The 19,781-nt window shown below is 42.7% G+C and overlaps 1 protein-coding gene across 1 annotated transcript in view; it reads left to right on the top strand.

The window, feature by feature from the left end:
* SLC9A7 (solute carrier family 9, subfamily A (NHE7, cation proton antiporter 7), member 7) overlaps positions 1-19,781 on the top strand; it is a 59,348-nt gene that overhangs the window by 8,355 nt on the left and 31,212 nt on the right. Inside the window, exons 5-11 of the mRNA XM_006753321.2 lie at positions 8,102-8,207; positions 8,754-8,895; positions 10,290-10,395; positions 10,589-10,677; positions 10,769-10,882; positions 13,590-13,701; positions 16,920-17,073. Of these exons, the coding sequence (XP_006753384.1) occupies positions 8,102-8,207; positions 8,754-8,895; positions 10,290-10,395; positions 10,589-10,677; positions 10,769-10,882; positions 13,590-13,701; positions 16,920-17,073 (823 nt within the window). The remainder of the gene's footprint in view (positions 1-8,101; positions 8,208-8,753; positions 8,896-10,289; positions 10,396-10,588; positions 10,678-10,768; positions 10,883-13,589; positions 13,702-16,919; positions 17,074-19,781) is intronic.

Below are 19,781 nucleotides of genomic sequence, written 5' to 3'. Positions count from 1 at the left end.
GGAAAGAATTTACAGAGAAAAAGCTGATCCTGTCCTACTAGTGGGGATGGAAAGGTCTACGATGTCCTCTAACATTCTTGTCAGAAAAGATCTTAAAGATACTAAATTCCCCTCCTACTTCACCGTGCCTCTTGGGGGCTCTCTAGATCAGTGCTATCCATGGACCTTTGTGTGACGGTAGAAATGTTCTGTAACCTTCCCAGTCCATTGTGGTAGCCAGTAGTCACATGTGGCTTTTTTGAAATGTGATAGTGCAACTGAAGAACTGAATTTTAAATTTTATTTTCTAATTTAAATTTAAGTAGCCACACGTGGATAGCACAGCTCTAGACAGTTATGTGGTTCTGAAAAATCTCAATGTTCCCCAAACCATTGACGCTCTTATCACCATATTTTATTCCCAACACTCTACCAGTAAGTATCTATATTGAAGAGTTGGTTGGTTGAAGCATCCTTGTTTGTGTAAAGAATGTGGGATGTGGAGTTGTAGGCAGAGGTTTTCAATGAAGCCCTGCCAGTCACTGAGCTGGTGGCCTATCAGTGTCATGTTTCCTCATTTATGAAGTAGGAATAATGGTACCTAATTTTTAGTGCTATTGTGAAGATTAAATGACATAGCACATGTAAAACATTGAGCATAGCACCTACTAATTATATTGGTCTCTAGCCACATCTGAATCAGGCACAGATTTCTTTGTTTTCTTCGTGTGCTTTTAAAAAAATAAATAACAGGCCATCTCTTAACCCCAGCACGTTTCTAAAGAGCACTCTGAAAGTGGCTTTATTATTTTAATACTGTAATGCCTGTGACTATCTCCAAATGTGTCTATTAAGAAATAGATTCTTGCTTAGCTGATATGGCTCAGTGGTTGAGCATCGACTTACAAACCAGGAGGTCACGGTTTGATTCTCAGTCAGGGAACATGCCCAGGTTGTAGGCTTGATACCCATTGTGGGGCATGCAGGAGGCAGCTGATCTATGATTCTCTCTCATCATTGATATTTGCTGTCTCTCTCTCCCTCTCCCTTCCTCTCTAAATCAATAAAAATATATTTAAAAATGAAATAGATTCGTCATAAGTCTAGGAAAGGTCTTTGTTTCTCTGAAAATACATTAGTATCACCAACAAGCAAAGGGAGGTTAGTGTAACATAAAGATTACTGAAATTATGTTTTCTGAGCTATTAGTGTTGCTTCATTTAATTGGTTAAAAGGCTTATTTTTCCAGATTATCTTTGTAATTGTGCCACTTTACTGTGTCCATCCTGTGGTGGAAAATAATAGCAGACATTTCCATGGTACACCTTGTTTTTTTTGTTTGTTTTTATTTGTTATTTTGCCTGTGAAGATTGGCACAGTAAGGGTTTGATATAAATTGAAAGTTTTAGGAAATGGAAAGTTAACTTTAACTGCTTTTTAATGGAAATCTTTCTGAAATGTAGAATGTTTTTTTAAAATTAAAGGTGTTTTACCAGCTTCCCAAAAATCGATTTGAAAACTTGGACCATCAAATAAAAACTAAAGTATAGAGTTAGAGGGGACCATAAGACCAAATTGACTTCGTGTGTCTGGTACATCAAACAAAACTTCTGGCATTGGGATATGTAGTGGTATTGACTGATATGAAAGAACAAAAACCTTTGTCTCTGATTACTCTGTACTTGGCTTGAGACACCAGTCTTTGGTCTTCCTGTTGAAGAAGATACCACATGTGTGGAATGGTGGAAGCTGCTCTGTGACTAGGAGCCCTCTCCATTCTGTGGTTACATGTCATGAGTGCCATGTGCCATCTTTGTGAACTGTTCCTTTAGATGCATCCACAGTTCAGGAAAGAAAATGAAATTTCCAATCCATAGTGTATTCTTAGGCAGCTACCAAAGAAAATGAATGCTATTCCTTCTTATGAACCATTATGAAGTGACTCCTCTCATTTTAATTTTGTCACTTTTATACCCCTCGAGTCAATCAAGCCTACTCACAGGTTTCAAAATCTATGATTGGTGTCAAAGTGTAATTCTCTAGTGGCATCCTTCAGGCTGGTCAGTATTTCTTTTTGAAAAATCAGACAGAAGCCAAAAACCAGGACTCCAGGCTTTATTAGAGGAAAAGCACCTGCCGGGCTGCCTCGCAAGGGGAGAACAGCAGCACGTGCAGGGGTGGGCATGCCTTTTGAGGGGCAGAATGGGAAGGGGTGGGGCTTAGTGTACTCGGCGCACACTGATTGGTGGCTTACTGCATTGTCCATATAGGACAAGGGCTTAGGGTATTTGGCAGGCGTGGATTGGTGGTCCAAATGTATAGTCCATATAAGGTACCTGGTTAGTCACTCAGGTATTTCTGGGCTGCAGGTTACGTCATACTCCACCCACCAGTTGGGGGAAGGGAGGATCTATCACTTTTTAAAAAAACGTATATTTTATTGATTTCAGAGAGGAAGGAAGAGGGAGAGAGAGATAGAAACATAAATGATGAGAGAAAGTCATTGATTGGCTGCCTCCTGCACACCCCCAACTGGATATCGAGCCTGCAACCTGGGCATGTGCCCTTGACCAGAATTGCACCTGGGACCCTTCAGTCCACAGGCTGACACTCTATCTGCTGAGCCAAACCAGCCAGGGCTGGTCAGTATTTCTTTTATCCTTTTTGACTCAGTTCAAATCTGCCACCTGCCTAGTTCTTCTCTCATTCTTTCAGTTACTTGCTCCCACAGCTCTTAAGTCGTCTATTTTGTACACAATTCTTACCTCTTTGTACTGAATGTTCGCAAGTGCTAAGTGCTCTTTAGTACACAGATGAAGTGTTCAGGGAAAGTTAGTTGAATGAACAAATTAAGGCTCTTGATACTTCCTTCTTCCTCTATCTGCTATTTTATTATTTCCCCCCCGTGCTTTTTAGATAGCTGTACCCGCAGTCATCAGTCCATTTTAATTTATCTGTTCTTATCCAGTTGGAAACAGCTGATGTGACCCTGTTCTCTGATTCCAAAGGTCCTGCTGGGGGTGGAAGAGTCTGTTTACTCCACATTTTAGAAGTCACTTACCCAGTCTTCCATCCTCCCCACCCCCCCAGTCATCTTCCTGGTGTTAGCACTCATATTCCTAATCTTGGTTGGGCTCAGCCTTGCCCAGGGGTGGGGGGAATGGGCAGAGTTCCTGTCCTGTTTTTTTTTCTTTAAAAAATATGCTTTTCTTGATTTTAGAGAGAGAGGAAGGAGAGGGATAGAGAGAGAGAAACATCCATGATGAGAGAGAATCATTGATCGGCTGCCTCCTGCATGCTACCTACTGGGGATCGAGCCCGCAACCCAGGCATGTGTCCTAACAGAGAATGGATCCTGTGACCTCTTGGTTCATGTGTCTGCACACAACCGCTGACCCACACCGGCCAGGCTCTGTCCTGTTTTATAAGGTGATTGGCGGGAGGAATGAGAAATAAAATTCAGAGCAGTCAGATTCAGATCAGTGCTATATAAATGTTAATTGTTTTAATTATGCAAGCTAGCCTTCATTGTCATGGATATATGAGTTAACTATACTTTTTAAACTACTGGTAATTATAGTATTTCAGGAAAATAGTAAAGTCAGAAGAGCTTTTGAAAATCATGTAGCTCAAACCCTCACTTGGCTAAAATCTATAGACTTTGCTTTGTGCTGAGTTCTCATAGCTAGTGGGTGGCTGCGTTGGATGCCTCTGTGTGCCCCTCTAGAGTTACTCGAAACCCTTCTCCACTTTCTTCTCCATTCCAAGCGCTGACTTGTATGGAAGAGTTCAGAGGTTCCTTTGCCCTCTGGTTTCCCATTGGATTCATCCACAGGGGAGCACTAGTGTGAGGATGGAAGGAAGGTGGAAATACAGGGTCCCTGATGCCTGGCTGCATCCCTTGATCAAAGGTCATAGCTCCTGTCATGTGACCATCTCTGTAGAGTTCCTGGTTCTGACAGTCATTCCTCTGGCCCCTTCCGGCCTAGGGATGGTATAAAGCTCCCTGTTTTAGCCTCAAGTACTGCCCTCTCCCTTGTGGTTTTCCTGTACTTTCCCCACACTTCTATAAATAATCCCTTATTAAACACTCCTCAAATTGCTCAATTTGAGGGTGTGCCATCTGTTTCCTGCCAGGACCCTGACTCATAAAGTCCTGGGACCCAGATCTCCTGGGCTGTCAGCCCTGTGTTCTGTTTGTGGAGATTAGCCTCCATCAGTCTTGAGTCCCTGAGTGACTGATGTGAACAGAGGCCTCCGGTGCCAGCACTCAGTGGACATGTTGTATGAGTAATGGATAAAACTATTCTTGGGTTCAACTGCTGAGGTTTTAGGAAATTTTAAAAAATATGTGTTTTTAATTGATTGCGGAGAGTAAGGGAGAGGGAGAGAGAGAAACATCCATGATGAGAGGTAATCATTGATTGGCTGCCTCCTGCATGATCCTTACTGGGGATTGAGCCCACAACCCAGGCATGTGTCCTGACCAGGAATTGAACCATGACCTTCCCGGTTGATGGGGTCAATGCTCAACCACTGAGCCACACTGGCCAAGCTTAGGAATTTTGATATTGCAGTAGAAGACGGCCCATTATACAAGGCCTGATTTATTTTCTCTAAGTTGGGAGAAATGATAGTGCTACCCACAGGCTTTTATGAGGACTGAGATTGTAAAATATTTAGCATAGTGCCTGCTTCATGGTAAATCCTTAATAATTGTTATTATCATTGTTAACTTTTCTTTGTCATTGGGTTAAAAACAAGACAATTCTTTTGTCATATACAGTTGGCCCTTGAACAACACAGTTTTGAACTGCATGGGTCCACTTACATGCATGGTTTTTTCAATAAATAAATACTTGTACTATTTCAATCCACAGTTGCGAGTCTGCAGATGTGGAAGGCACTGATCTACTCCATCTTATATAGGGGATTTGAGCATCTTTGGATTTGGATATCCACAGGGGATCTTGGAACCAATTCCCCATGGATACTGAGGGACAACTAAGTTTTGAGGGAGACAGAAATTATATGGATTTTCGACTGTGCAAGGGGGTCAGCACCCCAACCCCCACATTGTTTAAGGGTCAATGGTAATGATAAGCTAGTAGAGTTTTGTATTAGTTGGGGTTCTTCAGGCAAACAGAGAAAATAGGAGATGTATGTGGTGTGTGTGTGTGTGTGTGTGTGTGTGTGTGTGTGTGTGTAAGAGAGAGAGAGAGAGAAAGAGATTGAAATTGAGAAATTATAAGGAATTGGCTCATGCAATTATGGAGGCTGAGAAGTCCCAAGATCAGCAGGCCTAAATCCTACGAACCAGGAAAGCCAATGCTATAGTTCCAGTCCAAGTCCAAAGGTAGGAGGAGACTGACATCCCAGCTGAAAGACAGCCAGGCAGAGAGATGATTGAGTTCTCCATTACTGTCTTTTTGTTCTAGTCAAGCCTTCAACAGACTGGATGTGTCTCACCCACATTACACAGCTACCTGGCAGAGTAGCCTCATGAATTCACAACTACCCATTGGTGGGGTAATACCAGCAGCAGCAGTGAGACTTAGAGCTAGAAGCAGCAGATGTGTTGAGGAAGCAGTGGGGAGAAGAGAGGGCTGCTGGTCATTTTAACTGTCAGGGAACCCAGAAATTTCCCACAAGTATTCACACTCAAAATGAGAGGTCCCCACTGGGAGTAAACAACTTCATAGGCATGTTAGATAACAACAGTAAAACTGGGAGGGACTTTATGGGCTTCAGTTGGTGGGTGTGGGCAAGGAGACTAGAGGAGGTGTGAGACTTCTGGAGAGACCTGAGCCCCCAGGGCTCTCAGAAAATACCCAGGGAAGATCTATCTGGAAGCCACTCCGTATACATGAACTGCTAGGACCATGGACCTCGATTGATGGGGCTTTGAAGGAGAAAGAAAGCTAAGAAAGTGGAGGAGAGCAGATTAAGTAGATCTGAGTGCTGGGGATGTGACTACACCCAAAAGCCATGTTTTTAATACTTCAATGTAAAACCAGAAGAGGGAGCCCTAGAGCCATGAAACAAGGAAATCTACTCTGACTTAATATGAGGAGCAGAAATGGATTAAGGTTGAACTTCTTGCAAACATATTATAATCAGAAAAATGAAGGTAATCATTCTGAATAATCAAGTTACAGAAAGTGGAGTCATACCAGAAAAATAGGGTCCCAAGGCAGACAAAACATTATTAATATTTCAACAGAACCTAAGGGAAATTTTAAAAAATGATAGAAGTTATGAAAGAACTGTGTATATCATTATTAGAAAATTTAAAAGTGAGAGGACTAAACAATAGGACATCATGAAAAGAGAGTCAGCCAAAAGGAATGGAGGGGGGGACCTGTGAAGTGAAAGAGATGTTAAAAAGTACATATTTTAAAAAATAAATTTTAAAGTGGGCAAAACCAAACGATAGTGTCAGGGAATATACATCGGGTGGCCAAACTATAAGGAAATGAAAGGAAGCATTTACTATAAAATCAGGTTAATGGTTATTACTTTTGAGTGAAGGAAGAGTTTGAGATTGGGATGGAGCATACGGGGGAGTTCTGTGGAGCTGGCTAAGTTCCATTTCTTGAACTGGATGATGGTTACATGAGTGGTTTGGCTTATAATTCACTAAGCTAAACATTTGTTTGCTTTATTCTTCTAATTGTATCAGTTTGTGATGCTTTTGGCTGCAAATAACAGAAAAACCTGGCATTACCAGCTTAAACAAATAGCTGTTTATCTTGGCTAACAGTCCTGAGCTGGTGCCCAGGCTCCTACTACAATCAGGCATCCAGATGCTCAGTGCACAGTGCTACTCTGTCTTGTGGGTAGAGACCAGGGATGCTGCTAACTGTCCTACAATGCACAAGGCAGCCCCCCACAACAAAGAATTTTCTAGTCCCAAATGTCAACGGAACCAAAGTTGAGAAAGTCCAAACCCCTTTCAGGGGGTCCATAAGGTCAACACTGATGTAAAAATAATAGTAATACGTTTGTAGCCATTTTAACTTTCATTCTTTAACAAGTATACAGTGAATTGGGTTTTTCCTGAGGCTGTATTAACGTGTGATATTGACTATCTTTTGATGAAATGCAGAAACAGAGATAAGAACCATCTGTCTTACATTAATCAAGATTTTAAAAGGTGTGAAAAAATATGAAACAATGGCTCTCTTCTCACTATTTTTTTTTTGCTTTGGAAAATATAATTGCTTTCTATTAAAATATGTAATCACATAATAGATTTATTAGTAGTTTTAAATGAATACATTTTTTTTTGCTTTACTCAATGCAGTATATATTGGTAGCTTAGAAAACTAAAGCTTTTTTGGGGCCTCAGTGATTTTTTAGAGTGTAAAGGTGTCCCGAAGCCAAAAGTTTGAGAACTGCTGGTCTGGAGACTAGCTGATTTTTAAATACTTAGGAAATGTGGAGACTATGAGAAGTGTAATTACGTATAGTCTGTCCTAAACGAAGACTTATTTTAAAAACCGTCATTAAAGCCTTCTCTTGCTCCCTAACCCTCTGCTAGGCTCTGGGAGCACAGTGGTCAATAAAATAAGGTTTCTGCCCAATGGTAGAGCTGAATCGTATTCCTTGTGATTATGCACTTTAAAAAAAATATTTTTGTTGATTTCAGAGAGGAAGTGAGAGGGAGAGAGAAACATCAATGATGAGAGAGAATCATAGATCTTCTGCCTCCTGCATGACCCCTACTGGGGATCGAGCCTGTAACCCAGGCATGTGCCCTGACCGGGAATCGAACCCTGACCTCCTGGTTCATAGGTCAACACTCAACCACTGAGCCACGCTGGCCGGGCAATTGTGATTATGTATTTTAAAGTTCTGTAATAGAGGCTGTTTCAAAGAGTGACGGGCTTCCGGTGGAAAGGGCAGTGTTTCAGTGCAGTGTTATTATAACCCAGCATCATCTCACCACTCATCCTGATGAGGAAGATTGCCATCCTCACTTCTGCCATAGACAGACACCGCGTCGTTGACTCCAAACTGCCCTGTCCCACTGAACATAAGAATTGCTTCTATAAATTTGTCATCGATGGCTTAAGGTTAGAAACAGAAACTAACCGATGTGCTTTTGCTCACCTTTTAGTCACTGTACTGGCGATATTTAATGAGTTACATGCAGACGTGGACCTCTATGCACTTCTGTTTGGAGAAAGCGTCCTAAATGATGCTGTTGCCATTGTGCTGTCCTCGTAAGTAACACTATGTCTGCCCGGGAAGAGAGACTGGCTTCCTGAATGCTCAGAGGCCTGTCTGAAAAGTATTAAATTATTGAATTGGGTGTTTTTCTAAATGAGGTTTCTCAGCTTGATGGATAACGTTACATTGCTTTGTCCAGTCGTCAGCAATCAGAATGTTGTACCAGCGTAGCATGGTGACTGCAGATTAAGTTCAATGAAGACACCCTAGGGCAGCGGTTCTCAATCTGTGGGTCGCGACCCGTTTGGCGGTCGAACGACCCTTTCACAGGGGTCGCCTAAGACCATCCTGCATATCAGATATTTACATGACGATTCATCACAGTAACAACATGACAGTTATGAAGTAGCAACGAAAATAATTTTATGGTTGGGTCACAACATGAGGAACTGTATTTAAAGGGCCAGACGGTTGAGAACCACTGCCATAGGGAGTGCCTGGCAGACTATACATATGTATGTTTGTTAATAGTTTTTGGTACCATGGTGTAAAACCAGCGCAGTCTTTTTTAACACTTTTTTCTTCTTTTTAAACTCCAGGTCTATTGTTGCCTATCAGCCAGCAGGGCTGAATACTCACGCCTTTGATGCTGCTGCCTTTTTTAAGTCAGTTGGCATTTTTCTAGGTATATTTAGTGGCTCTTTTACCATGGGAGCTGTGACTGGTGTTGTGACTGCTCTAATATCCTTTTTGTACTTTCTGCCCCTGCCTGGGTATGATTGTGTGATGTTACACTTGCAAAAAGAAAGTTGTCAGTTCCTCCTTTCAGAAATGAGTCTTACATCTATTGTTCCAACGGGGTTTGGGGGCTCCTGAAATGTCACTTTGGTAAAACATGACAGTCGAGCCCAGCTGGCGTGGCTCAGTGGTTGAGCATTGATTCATGAACTAGGACAGTGATGGCGAACCGATGAACCAGGGGAGCTCAGTTCAATTCCCCTGAGGGCACATGCCCTGGTTGAGTGCTCAGTCCCCAGTAGGGGGCGTGCAGGAGTCAGGGGATCAATGATTCTCATCATTGAAGTTTCTCTCTCCCTTCCTCTCTGAAATCAGTAAAAACATTACAAAAACACATGACAGTTGAGTGCCTGGCTAAGGGGATGCGGAAATGTTTGCGGTGTAACGCTAGGCTTAGCTCTGCCCTGTAGAAATCAAGGTCTCACAGCCTCATCTTCCCAAGCCATCCCTGGGCACTCCCCCCACTGTCAGATCTAACCTGACAGACACCTCAGGCCATGACTGTGCCTTTCAGAACCATGGGCATTGCGAGGAGCACAGAAAACACATTTGCAGTTTCTTTAGAAAGCTTAATTTCAAATCAAAAACAGCTTTATTGAGACCAAATTCACATGTACAATTCCCCCTTTTTTGTTATTTTTTTTAATTGGCTGGCCCATGTGACTTATGAATTTTTTTTATTGATTAAGTTATTACATATGTGTCCTTATCCCCCCCACATAACCCCTCCCACTCATGCCCTCACCCCCCTGGTGTCTGTGTCCATTGGTTAGGCCTATATGCTTGCATATAAGTCCTTTGGTTGATCTCTCCCCCTTACCCCCACCCTCCTCTGCCTCGATGGTGTTTGGGATTTGACATTACTCATTTTTTAAAATTTTTTTATTGATTAAATTATTGCATATGTGTCCTTATCCCCACATTCCCCCCCATACCCCCAGATATTACTCTTTTTTTTTTAAATTGTGGTAAAATGTATATAACATAAAATTGGCCCTTATAGCTATTTTAAGTGTACATTTCGGTGACATTAAGTACAACCACAATGTCGTGTAACTAGCCCCACTATCTCCTTCCAGAACTTTTTCATCATTCCAAACAGAACCTGGGTACTCATTAAACAGGATCCTCCCCCTTTCCCAGCCCTTCATAACCTCTACTCTCCTGGGAAGCTTGATTTTTCTTCCTTTAAAAAGCAAGCAGCACCTTTGGGGCCCCCAAAAGAAGAGCTGAGGGGAAAGGAAGGCCCCTAGAAAGAGGATCCTGGGCTAATAGAATGCGGTTCTTGGTGACTCTGGTATGTGTTCCTGGAGATGAGTTCCTTGACAGGGGCTGACGTGACCAAGTTTACCAAGCTGCACTGCTTCCCCCTGCTGGAGACTGCGCTGTTCTTCCTCATGTCCTGGAGCACCTTCCTCCTGGCAGAAGCCTGCGGGTTTACAGGTGGGTTTTCTCTGCCCTGGGGCTACCATTTCCCTCACTGTATCTGGGAGCTTGGCGGGAGGGAAGAATTCTTCAAGAGCAGCGGCTTGGGGCTGCTGGGCTTGCCTATCTTCACTTTGGGTTTCACCAGGGATTTTTCCTGCTGCCTTTTATTCCTTTGCTTTAAAAAAACAAACCCACACTCTCCTGCTAGGTGTGGTAGCTGTCCTTTTCTGTGGAATCACACAAGCCCATTACACCTACAACAACCTGTCGGTGGAATCAAGAAGTCGAACGAAGCAGGTGAGCCTGAGCCCTGGGTCCTCACAAGTCCCTGTGACGACAAGGGGAGGGGACCCGCAGGTTTAATGCTTCCTTTTCCTTCTCCCTGCAGCTCTTTGAGGTGTTACACTTCTTGGCAGAGAATTTCATCTTCTCCTACATGGGCCTGGCACTGTTTACCTTCCAGAAGCACGTTTTCAGCCCCATTTTCATCATTGGAGCTTTTGTATCCTTTTTTTTTTTTTTTTTTTTGGTTCCACAATTTTCTAGACAGAAACGCCACCGTTGCAGAGGAAGCTATAGTAATGTCTGTTTGCGGTGGGCGGCTGAGCCAGTGTGAGTTCAGGTATTTTTATGATGAGAAAAAAGAAGGCTTACAAGGTTCATAAAGCTGAATGCGTTTGATTTAAAGGACTGGCGTGGATTTCTGCATTTTCTGTGTAAGATGGCCTTTCTGTTACACTTGTGCTTGGCAGGCAGCAGTTTGTTTTGTAAAGAGCCCTTCTTAGCACATCTAACAGTAGGCAACCACGTCTGTCCCCAGAACTATTTTTATTTCTTTGCCAAGTGAATTCCAATCCGGGAGGTTCCCCATCTGGAAAACGCGAAGGTTGTTACTTTTGCTCTTGACTGCACACCGGTATGGCAGCCCTTCCTGGCAGCTCAGGGGAGCTTGTAGGCAATAAGCACGCTTTTACCCAAGCTTTAACATATCATCGTGGAAAAGACTTCTTTTTCCCCAGAAAGAGAAAAGGGAGATGAAGGAAAGATCAAATGGAAAAACACTGGGGTCCTTCATTTAGTCCTACTGGGAGCACAGTTTTCTGGAAGAGAGACACAGTTTTGAGAGTTAGCTTCTCTCAAGTGAGGAGGATGTGAATACCTAGCAGTAGATCAACAGCTGAGGGCTTTGGCCTCAGACCCTGTTGTTTTCATTCAGGTGAACTTTTCTGAGGCTTGGAACTGTAGCAATCCAGCTCAGCCTGGACTGCCAGATCCCGAGTAGGAGTGCTCTATTGCTGGGCATTCACATTTGCTTTTTCCAAGGCCTCACGGATATCCTTAGGTCTTGGGATGCTGGCAAAAAAGAAGCCTTTTTTTTCCTTCTCAGTTTTTATTTCTTGTGCAGGAATAAGTGATACTCAGCAAGCAGCTAGATGGTGGTGATGGTCTAATGCTACATCAGAATCCTTGCACTTAGAGAGTTATCTGCTTCCACTGGGGTTCATTTCTTGGATTGACTGTCAAAAAAACTAACAGCAAGCCCAGCCTGTGTAGCTCAGTGGTTGAGCATCAACCCATGACTCAGGAGGACCTGGTTTGATTCCCCATCAGGGCGTATGCTCAGGTTGCAGGCCCGATCCCCAATAGGGGGCGTGCATGAGCAAATGATCATTGATTCTCTCTCATCATTGATATTCTATCTCTCTCTCCCTCTCCTTGCCTCTCTGAAATCAATAACAATATATTTTAAGAATCCAACAGGTAAAAGTTTGAGGGATCAGTGTTGTTTTTCTTGATGAGGAAAGACCTTGCATGCCATTTTGATTTGTATTCCTAGCACGGCATCCTGTGAGAGATAGTGTGAGCCCAGCCCTTGTTTACAGATGAGGACCGTGGAGGAGGGCCAGCCAGGTCCTCTGTGAATCCTGAAGGCTGGACTTACCAGGCTCCCTTACCAGGGAGGACTTCTGCATGGCTTCTGGAGTAGAATGGGCTTTATAAGCACTACCTGTTTCCTTTTGTTCAAAACAAAACACAAAAGAAGAAAATTTGAGTCAGTGTTTTACCCCGGAGAAGGCAGAAGATAGTTCTGCCCATGCTTGTGTCTGAAACAGCTGCAGCTGTGGCAGCTGGTGCTTTGCCGAAACGGAAGCTTCCTGTTCCTCTGGCTCCCACGGTGCTTTCCTTCTGTGATGGGGGCTGTGTGCACTCTCTGTTGAGCTCTCTGTTGGGCTCTGTTCTAAATTCAGCAAGTGACGAATGACTGGTTTCCCTGAATTCTTTGGTTTCCACAGTACAGTTCCTCTTCCACACTTCGTTTTCCATTTCTCATATCTCTGAAAGACATTTCAGTCACCGAAGTGGAAAAGTCTTCCCAGGTTGATTCTTGTGAGGAACATGAACATGTCTTAGTATTATGTGAGGTTTTCTGTTGTTCTTTTGTGAATCCTCACCTGAGGATATTTTTTCCATTGATTTTTAGGGAGTAGAAGGGAGGGAGAGGGGGAGAGAGAAGCATTGATGTGAGAGAGACACATTGGTTGCCTCCTGCATGTGTCCCAACCCCAACCAGGGCCAGGGATCGAGCACAGCAACCGAGGTACATGCCCTTGACTGGAATCGAACCTGAGACCTTTCAGTCTGACACTCTAACCACTGAGCAACCGGCTTGGGCTGTCTTAGGATTATGAATGCTTCAAGTTTCCCCACCTCTTGTCCGTAGATCTTCCTGGTCATTCAGGGCCCTGGTGTTCACTTCCAACCACAGCTTATGAGCTTACACAGCAAACTTTGTCTTCATAGTTTGACTCAGAGGTCAGTAATTCTTTCTTTTTGTGGTTTTTCTTCCAAAAGACCCCAACACACTGTTTGCTTCTCTCAGCTCCCCACCCCTTCCATGGGACCTTCGCTTATTTCTGGACTCATTTTAAGATAGACTGTATTGATCATAGCAGCATAATGAAATCAGGCATTTACAACGGTGCATTTAATGTGCTAGGAATGGGCCAGGAGGTTGGGAAAGTTGGTCAGTTGAATACCACTTGTTTTGGAGACTTGTTTGAGGGAAACTAGACAGCCTGGCTTCTTTGTGCAATACTCCTGATTACAATGAGATGTCACAGCATTCCTGACATTCTCTGTTCACCCAGAGGTTGTGATGGTGGCATTCTGGAAACCTGTTGGACCCTTAACCTCCACCTGGTGCTCAGGTTGCCATCTTTCTGGGCAGAGCTGCACATATCTACCCACTCTCCTTCTTTCTCAACTTGGGCAGAAGACATAAGATTGGCTGGAATTTTCAACACATGATGATGTTTTCAGGTAAGACCGTATAAATGTCAAGAAAATGGGTGTTACAAAGCAGGCAGAATTAAAGTATTGACAAGGTTCATAAAAAGAGAAAGATTAAAGTTTCTGGGTCTTCTGTATCCCTGTGGTGCTGAGTAGACAGATGTATATGGTAAACTGACTTAATATTGACTTTGCAAACTACTACCAAATGTGAACATTATCCCCTAAAATATTTGCATACTTATTTCATCTCTGTCACCCAAAGGGCCGGCCTGGAGGTATGTATTGATAGTGCTTAATTGTTCTCTAGTAGATTGTTCATAACCCTTAATCTTCAAGAAGGGCTCCAGATCTAAAATTATAAGTAAAATAGGTGTTTAATGAGAAAGAATATGGGCCATGTCATGCAACATCTCCACCCCAGTTGCAGTATCCTCTCTTGTAAAATAATGAAATTGAACTGAAGTTCCTCCTAACTCTGACTTTCTATGGAGCAAAAGAAATAAAATACACTCATAAGAAAGATGAACTCCAGCTCATTCACACTGTCTCCCAGATACCCCCCGCCCCTTCACTATAAAGCTAGGAAGTATGGAGAAGCCACTGAGAAGGTAAAGGACTATAAGGAACTATGTGGAGATAATGGAAGGAGAGAACAATTGGCATGGGTAGATGGTGGTACGGGTCAGAGTTGATAAATGAGACCCAAGTTAGAGCATTTCTGTAGAGCACAGGAAGGAAATGGTATAGAGGCAAAGTGAGTAGCTGCCCTTTAACGCCATGCAGTAGTTCTTGGGGGCCTCAGAGAGTCATACTGAAACCACACCAACTAGCACTGTTCAGCAAAGCAGTCACTGTCTAGGACTCATTTGCATCTGCCCTTAAAAGTACAGCCTGCGATAATGATTTCCTTTCACTCTGACAAATGTTTGTTGAGCGTTCTCTTTTTATAAGCCGCAGTTTTCGGTTGTGGAGGATACAGAAACCAGCCTCCTGCAAGGAGCTCACAGTCTACTGGGGTGTGGGGGCACGTGTACAACGTGTTTTCTCTGAAGAGAAAGGGGTGAATTGAACAAAAGAGGTATGAAATAAATGAGGAGAGGAGGGACCAGGGCCATCTTCACAAAGGGGTAACCTGTGAACTGAACTTGGAAGAAATGGATTTCAGGAGGCAGCAGGTTGGAAAGGCAAGAACTGTAAGACACATGGGGTAATGCAGAAAGGAGGTGAGGTTGGAAAGGAAAATTACATGTAAAGTGGTATGAACCTTTAGGTTGTGTTGGAATCCCCTGTTGGGTTGGTTAAAGCAGAGGGTACAGGGCGGCCTCGAGAATTTGAATTCCTAACATGTCCTCTGCTGCTGCTGGTTTGAGGACCACACTTGGAGGACCACGGGGAAGCTGCAGTGCTGTGCCGCTTTGGGTTTATATAGGAGCTGGGAACCATTAGAGGTCTCTGAGGAGGACAGTGACAAGATGCTCCTCACATATTAGGAAGGTGGTGGTAGAAAGAGAAAAATGAACTGGACATAACTCACTCACCCAGATGAACTTAAAATATGTGCTTTACCTTCTGTACTAAAAGACTGAGAAGTACACAGCACTGTTTAAAGAAAACTCCTATAAAAATGAGTTTCTGCTGGGAGGACTCACTCTTCAAGGCCATGACCTACCTGAGGTTTCACTTCCATATTGCTTACAGTGTTTACCTAATAAAAGTAAGAAAAATATAGCACACATTGTCTTTCTGATCCTCCAAGTTTTTTTCTTTGAGATAACATCTCTTTAGAGGTTTAAATATTGATTGATTGATTGATCAATGACGTAACTGACCTGTAGGGCAACATAGATTTGTATAAATATTTCACTAGCACAGATTAATAGAAAACATTAACTTTGCTCAGTTTTTTATGTAACTTTTGTGGAGTCACTCTTTTAGTAAATTGTAGTGAAGTTCTCATATTAATTGTGAAATGATTGGAAAAGGTGGGAAAATCTACAAACAGATACAGTGGGCATAACTTTTGTTCTCATATACACACAATCTTGCTCATGGTGAATAGGAATTTATACTACATATGTGTTAAAGACCATGGGTTCAGTCTTAACTAAAGAAAAAATTATGAGCATGGTATGGGGAAGGAACAAAAGAACTTAGATAAACATTAAAACATTGGTACTTAATCTTTATACCCGTTAATATAGATTATCAGAGTCAGTAAACTGGTGCCTGGACCAAATCTGGCTGTTGCCCGTATTCATATACCCAGAGGGCTCAGAATGGCTTTCACAGGTGAAAGTTTATAACTTTGAACCACAAATAAGCAACCCCCCAAAGAATTCCTTTCTTTTCAGTAGTAGAGCTGTATTAGAATGAATTGTACTCATTATTATATTCTTAATTTTCGTCAAATTTTGTGAAAATTTGTTTTCTTTCTTTTATATGACCTACATGACAGCCTTAATTTTTCCTCGTGGCCTACAAAGCATAAAGTATTTGTCACCTTTTGCAGAAAAAGTTCCCAACCCCTGATGTAGATCAGGTTATATAGTTATTTCTCTGTGTGGCCTTGCTAGGGAAATGCTGAACTGTTTTGTGGTTCATAGTACATGAACCACAAATACGCATTTGACATATTCACATCTAGCATGTTTCTGATGTTTATAATGACTGTGTAGTGCATTGGTCATGCTTGGATCACAGACTTGGAGAGCTTAAATTATTTCTTATTTATATTTCTTTTTATTTTATATTACTAGCAGGAGAATTATTTCAGCAATGAAAGAGTTTATTCTAAAATGTGATGTACAAACTAGTGCAGTATTTCTTTTAAATATGTTTTTATTGATTTCAGAGAGAAGAGGGAGAGAGAGAGAAGCATCAATGATGAGAGAGAATCATTGATTGGCTGCCTTGCTCCCTACCAGGGATTGAGCCTGCAACCTGGGCATGTGCTCTGACTGGGAATCAAACCGTGACCTCCTTGGTCATGGGTTGACGCTCAACCACTGAGCCACACCGGCCGGGCTAGTGCAGTGCTTTTATCATTGCATTTGGACATTTTGCAAAAGAAAACTTCAAATAGGAGAACATGATATTCCTTTAAGGTTCTTCTCTCTGCATAAAACAGCTTGGCTCCGGAAATACGAGTGGATATGGTTTATGAGCCCCGAGAGGCAGCAGTGGATTTGAGGTCACACTGTCATTTGGCCGTATAACCAGGAGATCTTCCTCTTCGGTCCCTGCAGGCCTCCGGGGAGCAATGGCATTTGCACTGGCCATCCGAGACACAGCGTCCTATGCTCGCCAGATGATGTTCACGACCACCCTCCTCATTGTCTTCTTCACCGTCTGGATCGTTGGCGGAGGCACAACACCCATGCTGTCATGGCTTAATATAAGGTTGGTTTGAAATAGAGGCTAGTTTGGTGTCTGCACCACTGTGGCCATGCAGGATGTACTTTAGCTTAGCGCCTGGAAGGTTTTTACAGGTTTTTTTAATTTTGTTTTTGAGAGAGATTAAAACGGAAAAACCATAAAAATTCAGAGTATTGAATGTTCCGGGAGAAAAAAAAATGTCGTTAAAATTTTTGTTGGTGTAAAAACACAAGGAATGAGAAACACCTGGACCTTCTAGAGCAGTGACATTAGGGTAAGAATCCAAAAAGTCTTAAAGTGGCAGGAGAGAGAGTAGACATTGCTGTTGGCAACGTCTGGTATTTCGCAATTAAGGTTTGATGTTCACAATTAGAGTTTTGTTTTAGGAGGAAACTGCTGTGTCTCTTTTTGCTTGAGTGCACAAAAGAGGTGACATTTCCTGCAGATCCCTCATCGGTTGCAGCCTCATGGATGTCGCCTGCCTGTATTTTTGCTGCTGTGTCAGAACGAAGGGGCACTGACCTGAGTTTGCTTTTTTAAAAAGAGCATGTCAACTCCAAACTTGGCTGGTGAGCTCCAACACCTTGTGGTAATGAGGACTGAGGAACAGGGAGTAAGAGACCTGCAGCCCAACTCTGGCTCTGGTGTATGAAAGCCCCTCATGTCTTTGGACCTGAGGACAACAGGAAATAAAAGCGCGTTGGCAGATTTCCCCCAGGGAGCCTTCAGCTCTAAGTGAGCACCCTCCATCATTGGAGGTGCTCTCGTCACTTGGCTCAGTTTTGGGTCTGCAGAGGGTGACACTTGGGTAGTGCCGAGGCGTGAAGAAGCCTCTGCAAAGCCACAAGGCGGCAATGCTTTTTCCATTCTCTGCTGGCTTTTAGTTTGTGTTTCCATCTCTAGAATGCAGAGTACATGGGACTGACAGCTGCCAAGCACACCTAGCTCTGAGGAGAGAAAAGGACCTCACAGTCATCCTTGGAGTTAGGGAGAAAACTGGAATTTGAGAGAATAGTCTCCCCCATTGGGGACTTTCATATTGATGACAGGCAGGGGTTTGGCCACTGCCACTTCTACCATTTGGGGGCTGGCATGTCTCAGCCTTGGAGTGGGGATCTGCAGAATCTATGTGGGGCTTCTCAGTGACAGTCACATACTAGCTAACAGTTGTGCTGCAGGTGGCGTTTAAGATGCCACATGTATATTAAGGTAATTCTCATAACATTCCTCTAAGGGAGCTACCACTACTGTTTTCATTTTAGAGTTGGGGATGCCGAGGCACAGAACAGTAACTTGCCCAATGTCACAAAGCTTGAAGTGGACAGCTTGGGATATGAATCCAGGCTACAGAGTCCACACTCTTAACTACCACTGTGCTGTGACTGCCTGTAAGAAGGCTTGCTGTGTTAGGGTCTTTTTATGTTGTAAAATTTGGGATTATTAGAATTTCAGTTTCTTGGCATGAATCTCAAGAGTTATATTAAGGAAAACAGTTCATCTGTGGCAATATAAATCTAGAGAGGAAAATTTACAGCTTTTTGGCTTGTAACTTGAGACATCTTTGTTCTGTGTAGCGGATTAAGAACAAGAAAGGAGGTTTATCCTACACACAGTTGGGAATCTTTGCATTCAGTGGCCTCTGAGATAACTTCCTGCTCCTATGTGGTCACCCAGTAGTTACCCCGGAAGTTCAGAGCCTGATTGAGTCATGTTTTTTAAATGCTATTTCATAAGTCCTTTTTTTGCCCCCTCCAACATACACAGGATCAAATAATTTTCCACTGAGAGTAAAAAGTTGACTTGTGACATTTTGCACTTCTCATAACCCTGTTCAAGAAATGGGACATGAAAACAGCCCTACCCAGAGCTGAGAGTGTGGGCAGCTTTCACTGAGGCACACAAGCAGTAAATATATTAATATAATGTAATAATTGGATTGCACTCAGAACATAGCACTAGCACATGGCCATGTTCCCTACATCCTTGCCAGCATTTGTTGTTATCACAATTTTTTCAACTCAGCTGTTCTAATAGGTATGTGGGGTACATCATTGTGGTCTTAATTTGCATTTCTCTCATAGCTAATAACGAACATCTCTTCATGTGCTTATTTGCCATTCATACATCTTTTATGGTAAAATATCTGTTTAAGTCTTTTTATTTATTCTAGATACTAGTCTAGATGTGTAGTTTGCAAACATTTTCTCCTAGGCTGTAGCTTGTCTTTACATCCTTTTAAAAGTGTCTGCCATAGAGAGAGGATGTTAATTTTCATGAAGGCACTTTATCATTTTTTCTTTTATGGATTGTGCCCTTGATATCATGTCTAAGGACTCTTCATCAAGCCTTAGGTCTCCAAGATTTCTTTCTGTGTTATCTTCTAAAAGTGTTTTGCTTTTACTCTTTACATTTAATTCTGTCATCCATTTTGACTTAATCTATAATAATAAAAGTGTAATATGCTATTTAGACCAGACATGCTTCCAGACGACCTTCCTGATGAAGCCACGGCGTCAGGGGTTGAGGTAGAGGTGCCACGGAGGCGGGTGGGGGCCGGGGTAGAGGCAGCAGTGGCGGCGGCAGGGGCTGAGCCCCTTGCATGAACTTCGTGCATCAGGCCTCTAGTTTTTATATAAGAAGTGAGATGTAGATAGAGGTTTTATTTTATCTAACTATTGCTATCCAGTTGTCAGCACACTTTGAAAAAAAACAACAACTATCATTTCTCTATT

Source organism: Myotis davidii, unplaced genomic scaffold (genome assembly GCF_000327345.1).
Source record: "Myotis davidii unplaced genomic scaffold, ASM32734v1 scaffold411, whole genome shotgun sequence".
Lineage (NCBI taxonomy): Eukaryota > Metazoa > Chordata > Mammalia > Chiroptera > Vespertilionidae > Myotis > Myotis davidii.
This window is presented reverse-complemented; position numbering and strand designations above follow the sequence as displayed.